Here is a 23,652-nt window from a genome sequence, read left to right on the forward strand (position 1 = left end):
CACTCCACCAGACACAATATGTGTTCATTTCCATAGACTTAAAAAATGGTACACAACATGATCATAATGCATTGTGAATACTGAATGCATTGACAGCAGATTGAAAGAAATGAGAGTTCCATTACAAAGATTCCTGCACCAATTTCAAAACCTTATAGATACCTTGTAAACAAATATTGTATAATTATAACAAGACAATATTCAAATGTCAACATTTAAGATTCGTAGAGGTTGAAAAAAAATTGCTTGCACCATTTATTCAAACCTTACCTCTCGTAAACAAATACATTTTTTCAAAATAAGCTGAAAAAAGACATCAATCACATGATTTAAACGACTTAAGTATTCATTAGAATAAGATGAATCATAGAGAGTGGCTTAAAGACTTTGTGTCATCCAATCCATTAAAGACAACTCAATCTAATAATCTATCTTAACCCCACTGCCATGGAGTTCGTTCATTGTACTTAAGCAACTATCTTAATTTTTAAAACTAGTTGGTAAAACATCCGTACTGTATCTATACTAAGTATGAATTGTTGCTGGCATATCTAGAGCAAGTGTTAACTTAAATGTCAACATTCAGATGCATTACTACAAGCTATGCTACAAACATGTTTCAAAACCATTTTCATGACAAAATGTTATATTAGTGGATTGTGATCGAATCTGGCTTTAGCACGTAGGAGAATGGAAAGGCTTTCAATTCTAGTTACTTTCTAACAATATTTCAGTCACTTTTATTGCCAAGAAAAACCAGTAAAAATAGATTTAAGACAAACTTATAAAATGGTAATATTAATTAGCATGAAGCTCAACATAGTGGTGATACATTCAGACATGTTATCTCTCATTCAATGATGAAGGTTATGTGTTGGGATACGCCAACATTCATGGAATGTACTATTATCTGATAGGGGTGTTTAATAAAACTATATAATAATTTGAGTTGTAGCTCTCTTCTCGGAGAGAATAGGCTAATGTAGGTTTATCCAAGTAAGCTAGGCACGAAATAGACACATGTAATGTGTTTGGTAACACCACATATTACAATTAGTCTAAAAAGTGAAAATGCTTTGATGAAAAAAAAACAACATGGTTTGTCGCCTTCCTTCTTCATTTTTAATCTTCTTGGACATCAATATAGTTGATTATTTTTAATTAATTATTTTATTAACTAGATTTGAAATAATTACTTACTTAATTACGTCAACACTTATCGTAATCTCTTCGTAAGTTCATCTTAATTTGAGGCCGGTTATTATAAATTTCAGTTTTTAATGACCTTAACACCTGCTAACTTACTGCAGTGAAAGAACTAATTTTTATCTTGTCAATAAATAAATGCAGTCACGGTTGATTTTTGATACCTTACAAGCTAAAAAATAGTGAAACCACAGAAATATTTGACTATTATAATTTACATTTAATCTATTGTCTAATAAATACAAAAAAAATACATCTAAGTTAACACGGAATGGATAATAAGCACGATAAGTTTCAGAATTTCTGTGTATACAACATTCATAGCAAAAGGCAGTTATGTATACCAAAGGGTTTATGTATAATTCATAATAAGTAATATTAATACATGGTGGTCAATATTGGATTAGCCACTGTTCAGAATATTCATAGCAAGAGCAGCTTATTTGCTCTAGGCTTCCACGTACACGGTCATCAGCTAGTATCTATAATCTACTATGATGGTCAATTTAGATGGAGTTGTTTTCAATTTGTTTAATATCAATTTCATTTTTAATCTTTATTTTCATCTGCTTTACTACATTTCATCATTTTATTACAAGTTCATATGAATCATCAACAATTTCAGAATTCATTTAAAATGATGACATGTAATTTCATGTCTGTTTTCTCTTCATGAAAGCAAGAGAATAAGCTAGAATAATATTAAAATGTGTTTGAATCGAACAGAACATGATATAGTAGCCCTATCACTTTTAAATATTAAATAGCAAATGTTTTCTAATTGCAAGGACACTTAATAGTAATATCTGTTTGCTGTCCATTTCACATTTTACAATTTGTGTGGAGATTCTCTTTGGAGTCGCTCTAAGTAAAGTATGACTACCATTTTTAGCTCTGGATAGTTACTAACTACTTCATTATTAATATTTGTATTTATTTAAGTTATTTGTTTATAAACTTGTATTCTATATGTATTGGCTATTAGGTATAATAAGTATTAAAATGATTATTTTATTGTGTACAAATTTATTGTATGATTAGTGTTAGCTCAGTTTCGATGTGTTCTTGCATGGCTGATTTACAGTTTGGGGCAGTTTGGAGAGGGAAAGGAGTCATCTTGTGCACTTTGCTGTACAACTGTACTAACTAGTAATACTGTATTATTATAAGTACAAATACTGATTACTAAAGGCATGGAGTTGACTGCAAGTACTAGCAATGAATGTGTTATCACAGTGGACTGGATTGAACACATGCTACATTTACATTTTCTGTTATGAGCTTAGTATCTACTTATCACTGTACAAATATTATCACAAATTTAGCAAGTATAAGGGCGCCAAGCTCCATTGATAACTGAATAAGAACTGATACAATAAGCACAAATACCAATGCTTATTTTAGGTACTTGAATCAGGGCGCCAAGCTCCATTGATAACTTAGCCAGGACCGATACAATAAGCACAACTACCAATGCTTATTTTAAGTACCTGATTCAGTGTCTTTTAGTGATGCATTACTGGGGGTGTTCACAACTGTATGCTTGTTTTTTAATATCGCAACAGGAGCTACTTTCTTTGATAACACATGTGTAGGTGTGGTCTTTGATGAAATGGGATTGGCAGTTGATAATACATGTGTGGGCGTTGCCTTTGATGAAATGGGCGTGGCAGTTGCTAATACATGTGTAGATGTTGCCTTTGATGAAATGGGCGTGGCAGTTGCTACTTCTTTAATGCTTTCCATTCGCTTATTTTGACCTTTTCTCTTATTTGTTTTTGCTTATAAAAATAATAAACTTAATCAAATAATTCACAAAAAGAAAATATTAAACTGAACCTATGATAATAAATCCAATCATAACTACAAATACAAAATATATTAATATTCAATACAATTAAAGGGACAATCCTATTAAGGGGACAACCATATTAAACTCATATATATATAAACTTTCTTGTGGAAGGAAAAAGAGGAAATATGTGGAAATCTTCCTGTCAAAGGAATGAGAAGAAACACACTATGTTTTAACACTACGACATGTGGACACCCCTAATAAGTGGACACTTTGTTGGGACCTGAAGTGGTTTTAGTGTATTATCAAAATGACTATGGATCTTTACCTTTTTCAGGGTGTAAGAAGGGTAGGTTGTCCTGGCTTTCTCTTGGGTCCATACTGGCAAGAGGTGCTGAATCCATTGTAGTTGGATCATACGTGTCTCCTAAAAAAGACAAACAATAAACACACCATTACAAAACAAGAATTATCATTAATCCGTTGGAAATAGAGGACATGGTTGAATGAATATTAGCTAAATCAAATACGTAGATAAAATATTCTTGTAAGTTTATCACAGCAATAAAAATATGGATGATCTGTAAATGACCTTTGAAATAGTTTTTATGACTATTTTAGTCTTAAACACACATACTGTACATACATGTTTTGCAATGCCACTAGCAATAATATTCTGTTATTTTGTAATCACTTTTAAGCAATTTTAAGATTAAAGTACAAACTCAGGTAAAAGCCCAATATCTTGAGTTCTAGAGATTTGCTTAATCAAGGAACAAATGTATGCTGTTATAAATTGGAATGTTTTAAGTAAAAATGACACTGGGACGAGGAGATTATTCCAAGGGTAGGAGATAACAGTGTAACACTGAAAACACTGTTTTCTTGTACAATAAATTGCTTACTAACTATTGTAGTATGACGACAAACAATGATGTCATTTACATTATTGTTATTTACGTTATTATTCCTGAATCAAAGATTGTAACACAATTTATACCTACACAACACAATATGTCAATGTTTCAAAGAGTTTTAAGTACAAAAGATACAGCTACTGCAGCTCACCACATACAGTATAATAATACTACTTTACAGCATAATGCTAACACTCCTATAAGGTCAGCTCAGTACTCAACTTTATGTATTATTCCAAAGACAATAAAGAAATCATCAAAATTCCAACACAATTCAAAGTAACACAATTCATAAGAAAGTTTTAAGTATGAACAACTAAACTGGGTTAATATCCAATGTATTTGTTGTCTACTACGGCTGGTGAAAATATCCAATCCAGGTTTTACAAAAACAGCAAAGCAACGTTAGAATAGATAACAATGTTGAAACAGAATTGGTATGCAAACCAAACCCTGTCGTCAGTACTAAATGGCGTCACTCAACCATGGAACAAAGTGTAAAGTTCTGCAAACAAAGATGCTATCAATTCATCTGTATTGTGGCACAATTAAAACAGTAATGGTACAGTTAAAAACAGCAGATAGTTATAATAGTAAGTAAACTTGATGGCCATACGGCTTACACTGTAGTACTACAAATACTAAATCACGCCCTAAAACTACCCACTCCGGTAGTTCCTATTATTGAGCCAAAGCCTATTCTTGCATTCATGGAGACCTATTTGACTTCTTAGCAGGATTCCCATTGTCTGTTTATTTACATTAAAAGCAAACAACACAATAGCGTGTATGGACTTATAGAACAAATCAAAATATTACGTAGAAAGAAAACACAATTAGTGGCAAAAAGGAAATAAGTAGGAAAATATTAGTTTCTAAAGTTTTATGATTTTAGTCAACATTTTCTTGAAGGGAATAAAAACATTACAAAATAAGACAAACAAACAAGCATACAGAATTACCCTATAATAATAATTGCAAAACAAAATGACTTCCTAATGTGGTATTTTGTTTTTGATTTTAAACTAAAGTTAAATTGGACACATTATCAAAGTTCCAAGAACCACATTTCCTTCTGGTGTTTGTGGTAAAGAAAGTACAAGCAGCAATTACAGTCAAGCAGTTGAAGATTAAAAGGGTTAAGCTAAACATTCTTAGACATGAATTAATTGTATGAGTTGTCTATACCATTACAGTACATGGCTAAAGCAGTTTATAAAGTGATATAATCCCTTCATACTGTACACTGTCATCCATGGATGTTATCCTTCACCTAGTCCACAACAGTATTGTTTTTGATTAATCAAACATCCAGTAAAAGTTGAAAAACAATCAACATGGCAACAAATAAAAAGCTAACATATTAACACTACAATTTACCTTTCAATTTCTCCAAAGCTCTTTCAAATTTCTCTATGATGAAAAATTATAATTTGTTACATTTAATATAATCATTGAATGTGAAGACACGGTGGATTACCATCAGTATAAGCGCCATTTAGTTGCAAATAATGTTACTTTGACCTTTGTCTGATAGACATACTGTTATCCTAGAAAAAATCCAGTACAAAACAGCAAACCAATTTACACCAGAAAAATCAGAAAACGCTATTTTTAGAAACAGCAGACATAATCAGCAAATTCAGACTAAAGATAAACAAAACCAGCCAAACTACACAGAAGAAAAAGCACTTGTAAAAACCACAATATAACATACACACCTATCATGTAGTATGTACTGCACGAAGGCGACAAGAATATTTGTAAAAGATACCAACGACGATGACATCACAGCTTAATATTGACAGTGGCACCTGATCTTTTAACGACGGTCTTGTTCATTAACAAACACCCCCTATAGATAATTTAGTATGTTGTACTAGGAGACTGCTGTGACATGAACACTCACATTTCTGGCATTGACAGGGGGTGAGACCTGGACACCTAGGTCAATACAGTAAGCTGACATCACTATGTAAAACATAGTAAGCAAATAGATTATAGGAACCGTGTATTATTATAGGAACCGTGTATTATTATAGGAACCGTGTATTATTATAGGAACCGTGTATTATTATAGGAACCGTGTATAATTATAGGAACCGTGTATTATTATAGGAACCGTGTATTATTATAGGAACCGTGTATTATTATAGGAACCGTGTATTATTCGCATAAAACGATAGAATTTTGAAGAAAAAACAATGCATGTTTCTTTGCCCATATAAGAATGTTGTTTGCCTTGTTCAGTTATTGTGATGTATTTTATGTAAAGCGCCTTTGAGCATGTTTATTCATGAAAAGGGCGCTATAGAAATGTGGTATATTACCATTATAGAACCCTTGATATATATACTAAAAAATCATCATTTTTGAAACATGCTTTGATTCAGCAGAATATACTCATAATCACAACAGCCTGTATAGTAGCACAATAACATAGACATGATTAAAGGTTTCATCCCATTAAAACCATGAAACAGCAGCTATTTATCAATTGAATGGAACATTTTAGAAAACTTCCCTTTCATTTCAGAATGTTCAGAAAATCTAGCTGTTCAGGTTGGCATTGAATGTACGGAAACACTGTATTATGTTTAAAAACAGCAAAATATTTATAATACTACATACACAAAGGTTAATATTAGGTAAGCAAGTTAAGGAAAGGTATTATTAGTTGATTAGAAAAATATGAATTAATATTTTTGAGCTATTTTCACATAATTTGTACTCAAACAGCTTTGAATAAATTGAAAAGTTATTGCATTTTAACATCATAATAGAATACTCAAATTTTCACACATCTTAATTCAATAATTAGCATTGAAAATGATTCTTTACAATTTATATAAATTTATCAAACACCAAACACACATCAAGCAAACATTGAACCTCACTCTGATATGGGTCTTCATCTGGTAACATATCCCATATTTGGTCAACAGCATTGGAACGAGGAGAAGGGTATGGGCCATAGGTATCATGAACACCTTAACAAATAACATGTGGCATGCAGGGATAAACAAAATGAAAAATAAATAATGTAATCATAATTAAAACATACTGTACATTATTAAAAACAAAAATTATTAAAAAGTACAATATCAACAATGCATACAACTGAAAGTTAAACTATATAACTATAACAAAATGTAATTAATAAAAGTTTTAGTTTTTGGTTTTTAAGTTGAATATAAAAATAACTTACGGTAATTTCCATTTCGTGGTAAAGTAGGTGAATCTCGGTATTGATCATCAAAATGCGGTGCATACGTTCCAGGAGGTGTTCCAACGTACCTCTCATTAAAACGCTCACTACCTTGCGGTGACGGTGCTCGGTACGCCTCTGGTCCTCTACCGTACTGTTCCTCTGGCATATATCCATCATCGCTGTACCTTGCTGGTGCTTGTCTGAACCGGTCACTACCAACAGGCGATGGTGGTCCGTTGTATGGATAATCCGGATGTCTTAGCTGAGATCCGGACACATAATCCGGTGAATGGCGGCCGTAGCGGTCATCCACGTATCCATCGGCTGGTGGTGGGTTGCGGTAGTCTGATTGTGGTTCATATTCCCGGTGTGGTTCGTAGTCTCCACGCGAGCTGTAGTCTTCTCTGTCGTATGGATGGTGATAATCGTCCATGTGTGGGTGATGTGCTGGTGAGGCTGAATAATCGTCTATGCTACGTGGTAAAGATCCTGTGGAACCATGATGTCCATCATATTGGCCGTGTCTCTGCAAGTTAAATATCAATATTTATGTATTCTCCAAAATAACTTATTTACATGTCATTCAAACAAACAATCTGATTATTTTGGAAGATGTTTTCCTAGAGCCAAAAAGACACCAGAAATCCAGGAGTCTTCCAGGGCAATCCTAGAAACTCCAAAGACGACTCCTAGCAACCCCAGAGCAGACAATTCTAGTAACCCCAGAGCAGACAATCCTAGCAACCCCAGCGCAGACAATCCTAGCAACCCCAGAGCAGACAATCCTAGCAACCCCAGAGCAGACAATCCTGCAAGTTCCAGGTTAATTCTAAAGATTTGAGATGTCTGCCATTAATTTTCTAATTACAGTATCTATGTGAGAGATTCCAACATATAGTTACCTGCATTGATCCTATTTGTGCTTCAGGTACTCGCTCATAATCATCACTCCCATTCATTGCCATGTAGTTATCTGAAATATACGTTATTACTCAGTAAATGCTTAATGTATCATTTTATTTAATGCTATTAGGACAGTTTTAGGACAGTCCCTGCCTGCCTATGACAGCAGCAAAGTTTGTGTCCTGTTTTGTTTTTTTCTGTCTATTTTTAGTTTTTTATTTCCTTTAACATTATTTAATGCTACTATTAAACAATCATCAAAAGTGCCAGAACTTAACATTATTTAATGCTACTATATTAACAATCATCAAAAGTGCCTGAACTTTCAATAATATTATCACTTTCATATCTATTATATTTTTTAAGTCATTATGATTATGAAACCAAAAAAATGTTATTTTTAGCAACATTATTTATAGGATTATAAGAAATGGGAGATTTTAATTCCTTATTTAAACTTATAATAACTGTTATTAGATTGTTTACAATAATGTTTTATCATTACGTCAACACCACTATCTCTTTCTCTCTTCTTTGAAAAATTATAAATTTACCATTAGGAAATCAGTACAAGAGTACTAAACATGATGAAAGCAGTTAAAATAAAAAAGAAACGTAATATAAATAAATAAACTGAGTCACACAGCTGTGGAACTTAATATTAAGTAAAACAATGGTTAGAGTTAAAGGGTATTCACCCTATGTAAGTCATTATGGGAAACATAAGTAATGTTCATCCAGACACACATTAAACATTTCTATACATTATGTTACTGGTGGCATTGCAATTAAAGAAACGACATTTAACAGGATTTGTGAGGTCATTACTTTTATTCTGAACTTGATTCACATGGATATGTGTAGAATATGAAACAAACTGATATAATTTTAAATGTTGTATTTTCTTGAATTTTACACTGTTATAAAACTGTTAAATAGTTAAAGTTAATTCAAGAAATAAATGAAATGTCAACATTTTTGATACTATAATAACCATAAAACGTTTGTTATTTATAATGCTTTCCGCTTACCTCTCATATAATCTGAACTTTTTCCATTAGTGAAGTGCGAATTGTCCATGTCAGAGGTCGGATAATGAAAAGTGGTCATGTGCTCATTTGGGTCTGTAATCTGCTTTTCTTCTAGTGCTCTCCTATAAAAAACAAATAATTTAAAAAATAATGAAACTAACATTGACTTGCATCCTGACTAGACATTTCAAAATTTTAAATTTCAAAATGAAAAAATTCTAAATTAGAAATTTCAAACAAAATGAAAAAAATCAAAATTAGAAATTTCAAAATGAAAAAAATCAAAATTAGAAATTTCAAAATGAAAAAATTCAAAACAAGAAATTTCAAGATGAGAAATTTAAAAATTAGAAATTTCAAACTTTGAATTTTCAAAATTAGAAATTTCAAAATAAGAAATTTCAAAAAATGAAATTTAAAAATTTATAAGAAATTTCAAAATAAGAAATATTACACCTGAAATATTTTCACAATAAAACTTAGGAATTGTATTTTATTTGAGAATCCATAAAAACAATTCTTCTGCAGAACAAAAATACAGCTATGATATTAGTATCATTTAATATTATTTGGGCATTATGTATATTATACAGTGTTAGTCGCTATATTCAATCGAAAATGAAAATACACTTTTAACTCTAAACTATTCAATCTATAAACTGTTGTAATGATTTTCGTTTAGCAAATTTTGTTGCTAATAATGTGCATTAATTTGACAGGTGCCTTGGTCTTATACTAGTTTAATGGACTGCTGAGTAGGCTAACACACAGACAGGATACAATGAAATAAACCACTTATTCCAACCAAGACATGGACAAGGTGGTAAAAGGTACATATTTATTGTCATCCTCAAGCTTAACTGCAAATGGAAACAAATTAAAAGAGAGACCCCGAATATCAGTTAACCCACTGGGCTAAACTTGAAGCGATATCCTCTTTAAGGTTGAAATAAAAATAATGTTTCATAAGAATAAGATATTGATATACTGTACTGTTTACCATAGAATATGCCAACAAATATTTTTTTTATTATTTACAGTATTTTCATGGTCTGGAAAACATGCAATTGATGGGAAAGATAGATGGAAAATGAAAGGAAGCTTCTGGATGGAAAATGAAAGGAAGCTTCTGGATGGAAAATGAAAGGAAGCTTCTGGATGGAAAATGAAGAAATCTTCGGGAAGAAGTCTCTTTGATTGGTTTTAGGAAACCATCAACTTGTGGTGATGACATTTCTTAATAACATGTAGTAGAAGGATATTTTATATTTTCCGGAATATTAAATGATATATGTTTGCAAGAATTCATCTTTAAGTATTACGAGTAGAGCTAGCATTGCTTTTATATCCTAATCTTGAGCAATAAATGGACTGCTGAGTGCTGCCTTTGGCACAATACAGACTTACAGCACTTGTCAACAACATGGCTTTTAGTCAATCTTTTTGTTGACGACAACGTCAATGCGTTTGGAAAATATTATAAAACAGAAAAACTACAGCACAATGGACTTGAAATGTTAAAAGAAAACATTTTGAATAATGTGTATTGTGCTGTAGATTTCATAAAAAATATTTAAAACATCAAAGTTCATAATAGAATGATCATTTTTACCATAAATTTAAACAGTGACTTTCTTCAACTTCAATAAAATATAAACTTTTGGTCTTTAAAGAATGCGTTCTTAGATTTATAAGCAAGTGATGAGGTCACAGCAGCTAGGTTAAATAAATTAAGGGTAAATTGGTGGTAAGAAGTAGACTCCGCTGGTGTAGGTTGTAGTTTGGACTTAGCCAGTTAAGTAATGGGTATGTTAGTAAGAATTACAGGAAATAAGAAAGCATAATTAGATAGAAAAATAATATACCTAGATTGAGTAAGGAAATTACATAAATGTGGCCACGATGAAGGTAAAAGAAGTTTGAATAACACATTAGTTTTAATTTCATAAGGTGATTCTAAATCAGCTACAGTATGCGGTTGTGGTGGTTCAGCACTTTTAGTGGATATGTCGCTATGTGAATTATTATTATTAATCTATGTCAGCAATTTGAATAATTATTGTAATGGTGGGTGTGGACAGACGTCATACATGTATTGTTTACACACAATAATGATATAAGAATTGTTATTATTTAACGGATATGACATTGTGAGTGAATTTACGTTTAAAACCACAGGAAACAATAAAAAAGACTATTGCCACCTTAGCATTTAAAGGTGATTGTTTAACCAGGATAAGAATCTACAATAAGGCCAATCATTGAGAGAGAAAAAAAGAACTCAATGAATTTATTAATTTATCTGAAATGATGTAATGAATAAGAGACTTAGTTAACCAGGATAAAAATCTACAATAAGGTATTCAGTCATTCAAGAAAAAAAAGAAAAGAACTCAATCAATATATTGAATCATGAAATGATGTAATGAATAAGGGACTTAGATGGAAGGTTAAGGTAAAGCTTAATATAATTAAGTCATGTTGAATATTCATGATGGAGCTTGAACACGTGACTACCTAGTTTATTCTATACGTTTTACTACCACGTATTATTACAATTGGGATATATCTCATTCATTTAGAAATATCGGTTTAAGTATGAAACATAATCACTAAATATGTGGTTATTTCTTTTGTGCAGAAGATATTCTGTCTTGTTCTTAACGCAACAAATAAAACGTTCTATTATTTTTTTTCTGAAATCCTAGGATCAGTGATGCATCGCTAATGCTCAACAGAACGCTGTTTCTATTTCTTAATTTACAAATTTGTTAAAGAAATTGGTCGGCTGAGTACGTACTTTGGCCTTTAAAGTGCATACTTACAAGCAAGAGTCAACTAAATGGCTGCTAAGTTCTGTTTCGGTCTCGTCTCCTAAATGCGATTCGTCTTGACCTGAACGTCTCCAAGAAAATGAATCATTTGTTTCACTGTAAAATATCAAAGACATTAACTTTTAGTTTTATTAGTGTTCACCAATTTGTGATATTTGTAGCAAGAGTCTCCATGGTTCAACCTCTCAGGCAGGCTACTTCCTGTAATATTCATACATGCATTATAGGTTTCACGCATCAACAATTAAATATTCTATGAATAAATAAATCTGTTTGATTATTCTCAGTAAATTGGGCTCATTGAATTAACAACATGGTACTGTTCAGAGGATTTAGAAGGATTTGTTTACACTAGTGTTAACAGCAGTATAGAATGATTTGATTCATTTATTTGTAAAAGAGAGAAAAAAGATAAATTACAATGATTGAATGAAAATTAGAGGGCGAGATTAAAGTTGGGTTAATATAATAGATTTAGCAAATCTTGTGTCTCAATTTATCCTAAATTATGTGGTGGGATTATCCATGGGATTATACTCAAGCATGGGATTATACTCAAGTATGGGATTATACACAGTCTTACAGTATATTGAATAAGCCTGCACCAACAGGGTACTACTGTACATTACAGGTGATACTTGGTGATAGCTGTGGTATCTGTTAATACATACCTAATACTTTTCAGACTAGAATCATCCACAAACGTGCTCTGATCTAACTGCTCAGCTACTCGTTTCTTCTCTAATTCCAATTGTCGTGTAAGTTCCTCAAATTGTGCTTCCTGAAAATGTTATACTGTATGGTTAGTTACAGTTTTTTGAAACAGACAATATAAAAGAAAATATTTTGAAATATATAGCTTCCTATGGTTTGTTTAAACAAGATAATTGAAATGTTACGGTTTCGTTTTCTCACACATCTGATGCTGCCGCTGAACTTTGAACTCGTTTATTGGTTAAAATGAGTGCAGAAAGAAATATGAGCTATGTTATGCCACTCATGTGAAACAGTAAAAATGTAAATGAAACCATATTCTAGGGTTTCCTCAAAATAAATTGAAGGACCAATTTAAACTATGGCACTAACACTTGAACTTATAACATTTGCTACCATAAAAAACAGTTTACACATTCTTGTAAAGTTGAGGTAGCAAATGAATAGGCTTTTGTAATTTTAGATTCTATTATTTACTTTACAAAGATTTACAATAATGGCAATATGCCAAATAATCAAACAATATTACAGTGTTCCACAAGCACACCAAGATATAAAGCTCTATCTACACTATCAAACTTTATGTGACAAAAAATATGATGTATCCATGGACATGGGAATATCACTACCATATTTGGGCACATCACAGTTTGTACACAGTACAGTTTGACAGTGTAGACAGAGCTTTACGTGACTAATGTTAAGTTAACGTATAATGCATAGAAGTAAGAAAAAAGAAACGGATTAAAATGGAATACCTGTGCTTGTACTGAACGTAAGATACTAGCAGCTGCCTCAGGTTCATAGGTTATATCATGATTAGCTTGTCGTACGGCCTTGATTAATTCCGTATCACCATTTTGTCTATGCGGCATTATCCACTAGATCCTTCTATTTCGGTTCTCTTCTATGTCTCAAAAGATCTGAAAAATATCAACACTCATAAAATTTAATCATACAAAATAGTTAAGTTGGACTTAAAACATGTTTTTGAACTTTTTTTTTAATTGTGTTTTGCTGCCAAAAAATATAAGTTTCTAACAGGAGATCCATTTTTCAAAATGTGATAAAACACGACCATCAATAAGCAAACATTACGATAATGAGGAAAAGACCTCCGTGATAAATATCTATTTGACATTGTTGTTTGTGACAGACGTCTACTACACTTTCCATCTACTTTCATCTACACATTGTGAAATTATAAAATATTTCCCCTTCTTCCTTAAATCCTTATGGTTCATAAATTCATGCTTATTAACTTCTGACAACACTCTTGCTAAGCTCCATAATACCACTTTAAAATCCATGATTGTTCTAAAAACATCATTCAGTCTTTCTACCATCTGTCATGTTTTTTAGTAAAATTACATTTTACAACAATTATCAACAATGCAAAGTTTGTAGCCTTCGGCAATAAAGATGATATATTGTAGCATAGTACCTTGGACTGTAAAAGGCTGGCTGACATACAGATATCAAGGAAGTTATTATTAACCCCAGAAGATATGAAATACACAGGGCACAGATTAATGTAATACCACCAAGGACACCCTTGGGGTCAACGACACTTTATTCATCTCATTCGTAGAATTTTCATCTAATTTCAATACAAATATTATTTAAATATGTTTCTTGTAATTTTCTTGATCTTTAAATAATTTGTGACAAAACTCATTTATTTACAGTTATTCAGTTTATGAAAAAGCATCTGCTGAGTTATTGAATGGAAAAAATTAATTATTTCCTCCAAGCTGAATTTACAGAACAGTAGTGCCGAAGTTCTATAAACATTTTATTGGCAACTTCACATAAAAATAAAGACACTACAGAATAGTATTATTTGCCCCAAGTACTTTTAAACTGTGGTTATATTTTAATAAGCTGAATTTAACCATGGAGAAATAAGTTAGGTTTTTTTCTCTCTATGATCAAACTAAATACAAAAATATCCCTGTGATAACAACAGACTGTTACCTCAAAATTTGACAGTACAACAGTTTTCTTTATTTTTTAAGTGTCAACACCCGAGGCAGGCCACAGCCAGCTTCAATGAGGGTCATATAAATACATTTTAAATGACTTATTAATTATTGTTTAAAATGTGATTCATTAAAACACTATGTTCGCCTTCTCTTTGTTTAATAGCTACACATACAATGTGCATACTCTCTGGAGACTGCATGTTGTTCATTTGTTCATAAATCTATCACCTACCAGTGAATTTATTATGAATAAAGAAAATTAAAAAAGTTCTACAGCATTGAATAATTACACTCAACTACTAACTTTAATTTAAACTCATCCAGTTGCATTATAATATTTTAAATATGGAAGACTTTAAAACGATTCTTAAATATGTATTATTATTTTTAGTGTATTTTTAATTTATTTTATTTGTCTGCTTAATAGTGAGTATGACACGGCCAAAAGAATTTCCCAGATTGGAATAATAACGTATTTTAAATGGAATTTTTAACAAGTTTATATTTAGATTGATAAAACTCTCTGTGTTTATACATATATCAGTACCCTATGAATGTACAGCAGAAACACTGAAAATGTTCTGAAAATCTATGTAGACATAATAAGTGATGTATTAAATCCAGATTCCAATGTCTAGTTGGAATACATAACCCTGGTGTAATTATAATGCACCACTAACATGCTGGTTCCATGTATTTTAAACTTCATTAATTAATTATTACCACTTGAAAATAATATGTTCTATTTATATCAATGGTTCTTTTGTCCCTTTAAGTACTTACCTTTTGTACAGTATATTCTTCCAAGAAAATATCCCTAAAACAACACACAAAATTATAATTCCTTTGAATTGAACCTGTAGATATTTCTAATTATCCAGTCAGCAAAGCGTTTTCAATATCATCAGTAGCTAGCCTCTTACTATGATTACTATACCTTTCCTCTAAGGCAACCGGTAGTGCTATGATCAAAACCTTATTTCTAATCCAACAGACAATAGGTGTGCTAAATACTATGTGTTCTATAACAGTACATTGTGGTACCCCTAACAATTTGTGGTCAAGTGATGTCATTAACCACATTCCAAGCTTTTTTTTTACCTTTTGTAAGATGGAATTCCAAAGAAATTAGGAGGGGCTGGTGAGTCAGCACATCCTGCCTGTGTAAAGGAATCACCCTCATATTTGAACAGTTTACTATTTATATCAATTTACTACTCACTAATTAAGAGTAGACATAAATACATAAATTAAAAAGTATCACCCAGAAAATCAATCTGTTTTAAAAAATTACTGTACCAATAAATGAATAACAATTTTACAAAACGACATATTAAAATGGTCACTTTTACATTAGAATATTCAAATTAACAATACTAACAACTCAAGACCAATATTTAAGTTTAGTAACAATAAATATTTAAAGAAATGATCCCATTTTCAAAAACTACAATGAACTTACTATGAGCAAATTACTTAATACAAATACACCCACTTCTTAAACACATAGAAAGTAATCAGACATATCATATTATTAATTCTTGATTTAAATTCAAACAAACAAAAACCCACACAAAACACAATGATCACTTCCTTTGTCAAATTTTAATAACAGGACATTTTCATTTTTATTACAATCAATCTATTGTCCTTAGATTCAAGCCCATAATTCATTTCAATCATCAATTGCGCTGCCATAGCTTCTATTGTGCCGCAGACAAATGGAATTTCACACATAGATGGAGGTCAATTAAAATTGAATAGAAATACTCACTGCCGCCTCTCAAGTTCAAACGTACCAGATAAGATTCAGTGTTAATATTAACACAATTATTATGAAATAATCATTAAATTAAATGTTATCAAATACAGATTAAACATTGTGATAATCTAATACTTAGATACGGGAGTAGATGGACATTTGATTTTTTTTTAAATTAAACAAAAATGCATTAGAAATTAATTTTATAAAAATTTAACTGAAAAATTAATTAATAAATTATGAATAAAAAAATGAACTGATTTAATAATTTTGTTAATTTAATGTAAGAATAATTAATCATTCAAAAGGTAAGAATTCAATAATTGTTACAAATTTGTTATCAATTTGCATTTAATTTAATCAAGGATATACGCATTCATTCTAGACACTGTAAAACATTTTAATTATTGCACTTGCACTATGTTGTAAGGCTACGTTCGTGTTGATGACAATTTTCTATTTTAAAAGTTTGTATCCATCGCTAGAAAAAATGTATTTTATTTTTACATAAACTTGAGTAGTTTTAAAGGCAATGACATTCTACTGGCATTTTGTGTATAAACACCTTATGGACTTTAATTCCTCAAGATTTTAATACTTCATTCAAACATTCCACGATCTATGATTTATTACCATCATTTTTCAATCTTTATGTTTGATCTTAAATTTCTAGCTTAAAGGAATGAATTAATGTAGGATAATATTGCTAGATCCTTAATGAGTTGGTTGGTAAAGTTACTCACAGGTATTAGGCCAAATAAAATTGGAAAATTCACATCCAGGATTATTTTTATGACGATACTATTTTACCAACATAAGAATAAGATAAAAAATGTGAGCTTAAAAGTATATAAAATATACAGTAATACAAATTAAATGACACCGTCAAATAATAAAAATGTTCCAGATTCACAATTTATTTTGTGAGGGGTACCAACATAAGATTGAGAATGAAAGCTTAAATTAAAATTCTAATCGCTTAATAGATATATTAAGTACGTATATGTATAAAACTCATACTGTAGGCTCTTTCAGTTGAGAACATACTAAAGATCTATCACAGAAATGACAAACTGTGTAAAAACGGATTCTATCAATTCATATTAATTCAATATTGAGCTGACAACAGATACCATACTTATTTTAAGTTTTACTGAACTAAATGCAATACTAATGCTTTCAGATTATTTTACTAAAATGCTTTTATTATAAAAGATATTTGAGGAAACGTATTTCTTGGAATTCAACACTAACTGTGAATCAAAGATCATTGCAATAATGTATCCGTTGTAATTTATATTTTTTAAGCGTGTTGGCATGTAATTTTTTTTTTTTTTTAATATCACAACCTGACTACTACAGTAATCCACTCTGAGACTGTTGTAAAGTATTGTGGTAGACCTATGTACCAGTAGGCTTGCTAACAATGACCACAATGTGAAGTACTACCTACCTACCTAACTATGTAAATACTAGTGTGAAATAAAAATAAAGTACTACAGTACAAGTAGTACCTGTTGGGGACCAAAAGCTACTGATATACAACATTCAAAATGGAAAAAAAAAATTGTAGAAATATCCAAACCTTGAAACTATAATTCCAGTAAAACATAGACACATACCTTACTGTGGTCTTATTAGTTTGTAAGTAAGGAGTTCTATAGTATGAGGAGGCCACAAGCTTTAATCAATAACTACAGGGGTTTGTTTGTTATTCAATTCAACCTACAACAATAATGCTATTGTCTGCTATAAATACATGTCATTGTACTCACCCTTACCTCTTGTTAAAGATTGCTTAAAATCAATCACAAGTATACTGGTACTAGAAACTTACAACAGGTACTTACATATTGCAGTGTACTTTGCTTACTAACCTGAATATTACCACTACAGAAACTAATTTCTTCTCATGATGTCATAATCAAGTGATTTAAAATGAAAACAAAAACAATATTGCAAAGTAATGCATCCTATCCAAAAATAGAAATGTGTAATAATATACATTCTATTTTTTGCTTCTATATTTACTTTAATAAGTGAAATTGAAAACTGTACCAAACTTAAAAGATGGTGTAATCAAACTTAAAAGATGGTCGAACCAAACTTAAAAGATGGTGTAATCAAACTTAAAAGATGGTGTAATCAAACTTAAAAGATGGTCGAACCAAACTTAAAAGATGGTGTAATCAAACTTAAAAGATGGTGTAATCAAACTTAAAAGATGGTCGAACCAAACTTAAAAGATGGTGTAATCAAACTTAAAAGATGGTCGAACCAAACTTAAAAGATGGTGTAATCAAACTTAAAAGATGGTCGAACCAAACTTAAAAGATGGTGTAATCAAACTTAAAAGATGGTCGAACCAAACTTAAAAGATGGTGTAATCAAACTTAAAAGATGGTCGAACCAAACTTAAAAGATGGTGTAATCAAACTTAAAAGATGGTCGAACCAAACTTAAAAGATGGTGTAATCAAACTTAAAAGATGGTCGAACCAAACTTAGCGAACGAAACTTAACATCTTTGCAATATAAAACCGTATGTAATACTAATATATTGAACTTTGGATAGACACGCCCTTTGGCGATAGTTGTCTTTGACAGCTCTTGTCTCTCCTCAGCGCTTCCTTTTTTATGTTTATGTTTCTCACTGAAAGGAATAAATAAAATAAAACTTCAAAATAGAAATTCTCAAGACACCGACAATTCCGATCCATAATATTATCTAGGTCTGGTCATCAGAACATTATACCAAAGGAGAAATCTGACAGATTGTGGACATTCTGCTGCTATATATTTCTACCCTAAGGAATACATTTCTAATAAAGATAAGCATGTTTCCAACGGCGAGTGCTAGCCTGGTAAATATATTTCTGAATAAAATTTACGTAAGAGATAACGCAAGATTAGTATGATTAAAGGACATTAGTGCCAGAAAGAAACAGGCATTTTGTACTCTTCTACTTTGATACCAGGTATTATAATATTGTACAAAAACAAAATTTCCTCCATGCAATTTCTGGTTATGGAAAATAGTTAATCCCCTCAGTCAGGGTTTCTTTTCAATAAAACAACTATATATCCTAAAAGATAAGGTACTGTATAACATAGGATTATATAAATCCTAAAGCTCTCTGAAATATATTCGTCAACCATTTTAACTACCTCACGCAAAATTCAACAGCTTTAAAGATAATGTTTCAATCTTAAAACACGCTCAACTTATAAAATCTGTAACTGAACTGGGTCAAAATAAATAGCCACCGCCCGAGGCAAAGCTATTCAGGTGTTGCGCAGGTAACAAACATTTGAGCCAGACTTTGTTTTTCCAGGTGATCCCTAAACTGCAATATGTATAAGGTGATCCCTGGCTGGCAACTCCATATAAATATAATAGGTGTAAGCTGTACCTTACCTTCTACGAATGACCTTGGTTGCTCGTTCAACCATGTTAAACATTTACTAAAAATTCTGCATACCAATGACCCATCTTCTTATCTATTTTATCGTCTATTATCAAATATTGTAAACAATTTTTATTTTGGAATTTGATTTTATCAAAATGTCTAGTAAACCTTGTCTGTGACAAATCCCTCAATCTAACACAGACAGTAACAAAACTGTGGTATTCCTTTTTAATACTATATACTGTACTGTATTTTTATTATTTCTTATTACTTGTTTTGGTACAATCCACATTCCTGTGCATTATGCAGTCAAAATGCTGATTATGACATCACATACCTGTTAGTGTGCCCTGAACTATGGCTACTACTACTACTACTACTACTACCAGGCTTGGGATTATGTGCCACCTGCAGTAATTTATATCTGTAATGATTGTGGAAACCACAGTGTATATAGAGACTACAGCAGACAGAATTCCATGGTTACATGGTACTGAAGTTTAGTAAAATATAAATGACAGATAATAATAATGGTAGTCTTATATAGTGCCTAATACAATGATTCTAAGTGCTTTACACACAAAAATGATCCATAAAATACCCTAAAAAAAAAAGAAAAGCAGAGGAAGCATTTACACCGCTCAGTTCTCTAGCAGCGGTTTGAAGCTCCCATATGAGAGCAGTATTTACAGGAGCTTAAGTGAAAAAGGCATCTGTCTATCCTAACAAAATAAGAAATAAGATTTTGCTTTATTAAAGACTTTTTTTTTTAAAGATCAGTTTAGTAAGATTCTGAAATTGTAATAACACAACATGAATGATTGTGCATTAATAACTATGAAAATGATTATTTTATCTCCTGTTTATAATAAATAATTTACAATAAGTAAATTGACACTTTCTATCACAACTTCCACAGAAGTATAGATTACTAAATCATTTATTCAGTAATTGTAACAAGAATACTATAATTAAATCATTCTATACAAACATTGAGGTATTTTAGACTGATTATCAACAACCGTACAAATATAACACTTTCCGTTTATTTACTCGACACAAAATACTAAGAAACTGCTTGAACTTGATCAGAGGCGCCTGGAGGGTGTGCACAGGTTGCTAATTAGAGGCCAATCCAAGTGACCTCATGAGTACAACAATATGAAGTGAACTGATACAACAATTTCATACAGTATTCTCTCTTTTGGAACATAGTTGTGCGTTGAAAGAGTTCCATATTGAAAATGTCAATTGATTGAAGCCTGTAAACCTGTGTAGCTTGCAGCATGTTTACACTAATTAACAAGTTCTTCCTTATTTCACACCTTCTAAACCAAGCAAAAATAGTTCATTGGAAAGTAAGAAAGTGATCAGATAATTCACTACGGCTGGTATACACTACAGCATCATCTTAAGAACGTGCGTACAGAACTGTAGTACAAAATTAGATAAACCATGTTCAATAAATTGCTTGGAACTAACTAAATTGTTCTAATCAAATCTATAATGAAGTTGACATGCTAAATTGCATGTTTGTAAATTGTTGTAATTAGGATACAAAGTTTAATCTACATTCTAGATTGAGTAACTCCATTCTCCATTTAAATATACAGTCTATTTTAATTCAAGTCATTTTGCATAGAATCTAGATACAGAAATATCGTCACCATATTCAATTTTATGCATAATATATTTTCTTGCGTTTTTACTGTCTTTTGAGAGAACACATACTGTATATTGTACATGAACCTTCCACACCAGCAAAGTATTTCTTCTGCATGTTCGATCGAAAAATCTAGAGATACCCACCTAGTCATCATCGGACACGATGGACAGAAAAAGATGCTATTTATAAATTTATAATGAACAATTTATTAAAATTTAATCCCAATAATGATTATTCAGTTGTCTACAAGTGAGATCTTAGTAATGTAGCACCTGAATTTACTTTCCATTTTAATTATTCTAAGATGATGATACGTTGAGTCATCAGTTCTTAATTTCTAATCATCAGCACGCTCTAAGTATTTAGTACCATGCTAAGATAATCAGAGCACATCCTATAATGCTAATGGCATCAAGGATGACAATGTCTACAATACTAAAGATACACCTCAAGATATCTAGTTTGACTAATTGCTTCTGAGTGTATGCAGTAAGTAAATATTTAGCCTTGATCCAAATGTAGTAAATTCTTATTTTTGTGTGTTTATGAATATTTCTGTGATTCACAATAAATCTGGTGTGATGGCTAAGGATGTCTTTTATAGAAGTTTTTGTTTGTCCGTGGTGACAGACTTACTTAATGATCGTTAATGTCTTTGACAGTTTGTCATGTTAGTAATTCTGCATTTTTCTGCCTACATAATTATACAAGATTCAGTTTATTGCACAAATCTAGATATCTATGCAAAACAGTAACAGACTGTCAAGTATCATTATGATATTTTCTACATACTGTACAACAAAGAGAAATACATATTTTATTTTTATCCACATTAAGATCCCTATACAGTATATCCTCAGATATATTCCCACCCCTAATACCAGTCGGCCCAATTTTGTGCTTTAGGGGGTGGGGTTATTTATACCAGAGGATATATGGTACCAAGGTGTTTGGTAGTTGGCCGTCTGTGAACTATGTAGTTATTTGGCCTACCACAGTACCCATACATTACAGTACACATCTACAAAGATCAGCTAGCATCGAAATGACTCCATATTAATGACTCCACATTAAGCTGGCAGGACTTAAGTCAGTAAGGTATATCTTAATTAGATTGGTGTAATGTAATAGAGGAGCACTGGAGCATTGTATGTTTGTAGTATTAATTACTAAAGGTGGGCTTATATCGACACCGTACTGAAGGCAAGTCAACTGTGTAAACAAGCGGTCTGAGTAACTGACCTCACTCAACTCACTGTGTAACCGCTGCGATCTATTCCTTCAAAATTGACATTGATCTCGTACATTGGTTCCTTCCAGCTTTGAATCGCATAGGTGCATTATGGGTAACAACGGCTATTCATAATCAGGTCCATATGCTGTTGGTTTCAGTTACAGACATGGCTTAATACATTTTGATTATTAAAAAGATTGATTTAGTCTCAGATGATGAGAGTTTAATCCAACTTTTTTCCTTCTGCTTTGTTCAATGCTATTTCTTTTAAATTTCTTTTTATATTTTAATACCAATACTTAAAAATGTTAAATAAACAATGGAATACTAAGTTCAATCTTCCAATCCTGTGAGGGTCATTAAAGACCATAAAATACAAGTGTATTGCTGAAATTCCTGCTAATCAGCATGTTATGTTGGTGTACAAGATCTTATGGGAACCAGTTATACAGGTAATAATTAGACCTGGTAGAGTAGGAACTGATCCAGAAACAAACCAGACAGGTTAGCTGATTGCAATGAAGAAACTATGCCTAGTATGAGTTTGCCAGTAAATCAATGATATTAAACAATTTATTTTTCAGCCTGCACAAACACTAAATTCATGACACTTGTAACCACATCAGAGGCTTTTTTTTTTGGAAAAATCCAAATGTTTTTAACAAAAGTTTAAACACACTCCCCACCCAGGCCACAACATCTACTACAAGCAAGACTTATACAGTAGTTATACCTGTTAAATATCTTTTCGTAGTTTTATCAAAAGCAGTGCAAGACAGGATACTGTTATCCACTAACAAATATTGATCCAGACACACAGTAGTTGAGATCCTTTATCTTATTCAATTAAGTATTACAATCTACATTATGATTTGATACATAAATCAATGCCACCACTATTGATCATGTTGGTATTTCTAATATACCCACACTAACTTTATTTAAAGCACTCATCCTCATAATAATAATATCAAATAATTATAAA

The 23,652-nt window shown here is 31.4% G+C and overlaps 1 protein-coding gene across 2 annotated transcripts in view; it reads right to left on the reverse strand.

Annotated features, from left to right (window-relative positions):
* Nucleotides 1-23,652, reverse strand: part of LOC144848170 (catenin delta-2-like) — a 48,415-nt gene that overhangs the window by 14,312 nt on the left and 10,451 nt on the right. For both annotated transcript variants that reach the window (XM_078704871.1, XM_078704872.1), the window contains 7 exons: nucleotides 13,370-13,534; nucleotides 12,569-12,678; nucleotides 11,889-11,993; nucleotides 9,064-9,185; nucleotides 8,032-8,102; nucleotides 7,127-7,655; nucleotides 3,330-3,428 (listed from right to left, as the gene is read on the reverse strand). In XM_078704871.1, the coding sequence (XP_078560997.1) occupies nucleotides 3,330-3,428; nucleotides 7,127-7,655; nucleotides 8,032-8,102; nucleotides 9,064-9,185; nucleotides 11,889-11,993; nucleotides 12,569-12,678; nucleotides 13,370-13,486 (1,153 nt within the window). In that variant the 5' untranslated portion in view covers nucleotides 13,487-13,534. The remainder of the gene's footprint in view (nucleotides 1-3,329; nucleotides 3,429-7,126; nucleotides 7,656-8,031; nucleotides 8,103-9,063; nucleotides 9,186-11,888; nucleotides 11,994-12,568; nucleotides 12,679-13,369; nucleotides 13,535-23,652) is intronic.

The sequence above is a fragment of the Antedon bifida genome, chromosome 7, assembly GCF_963402885.1.
Source record: "Antedon bifida chromosome 7, ecAntBifi1.1, whole genome shotgun sequence".
Taxonomy (NCBI): domain Eukaryota; kingdom Metazoa; phylum Echinodermata; class Crinoidea; order Comatulida; family Antedonidae; genus Antedon; species Antedon bifida.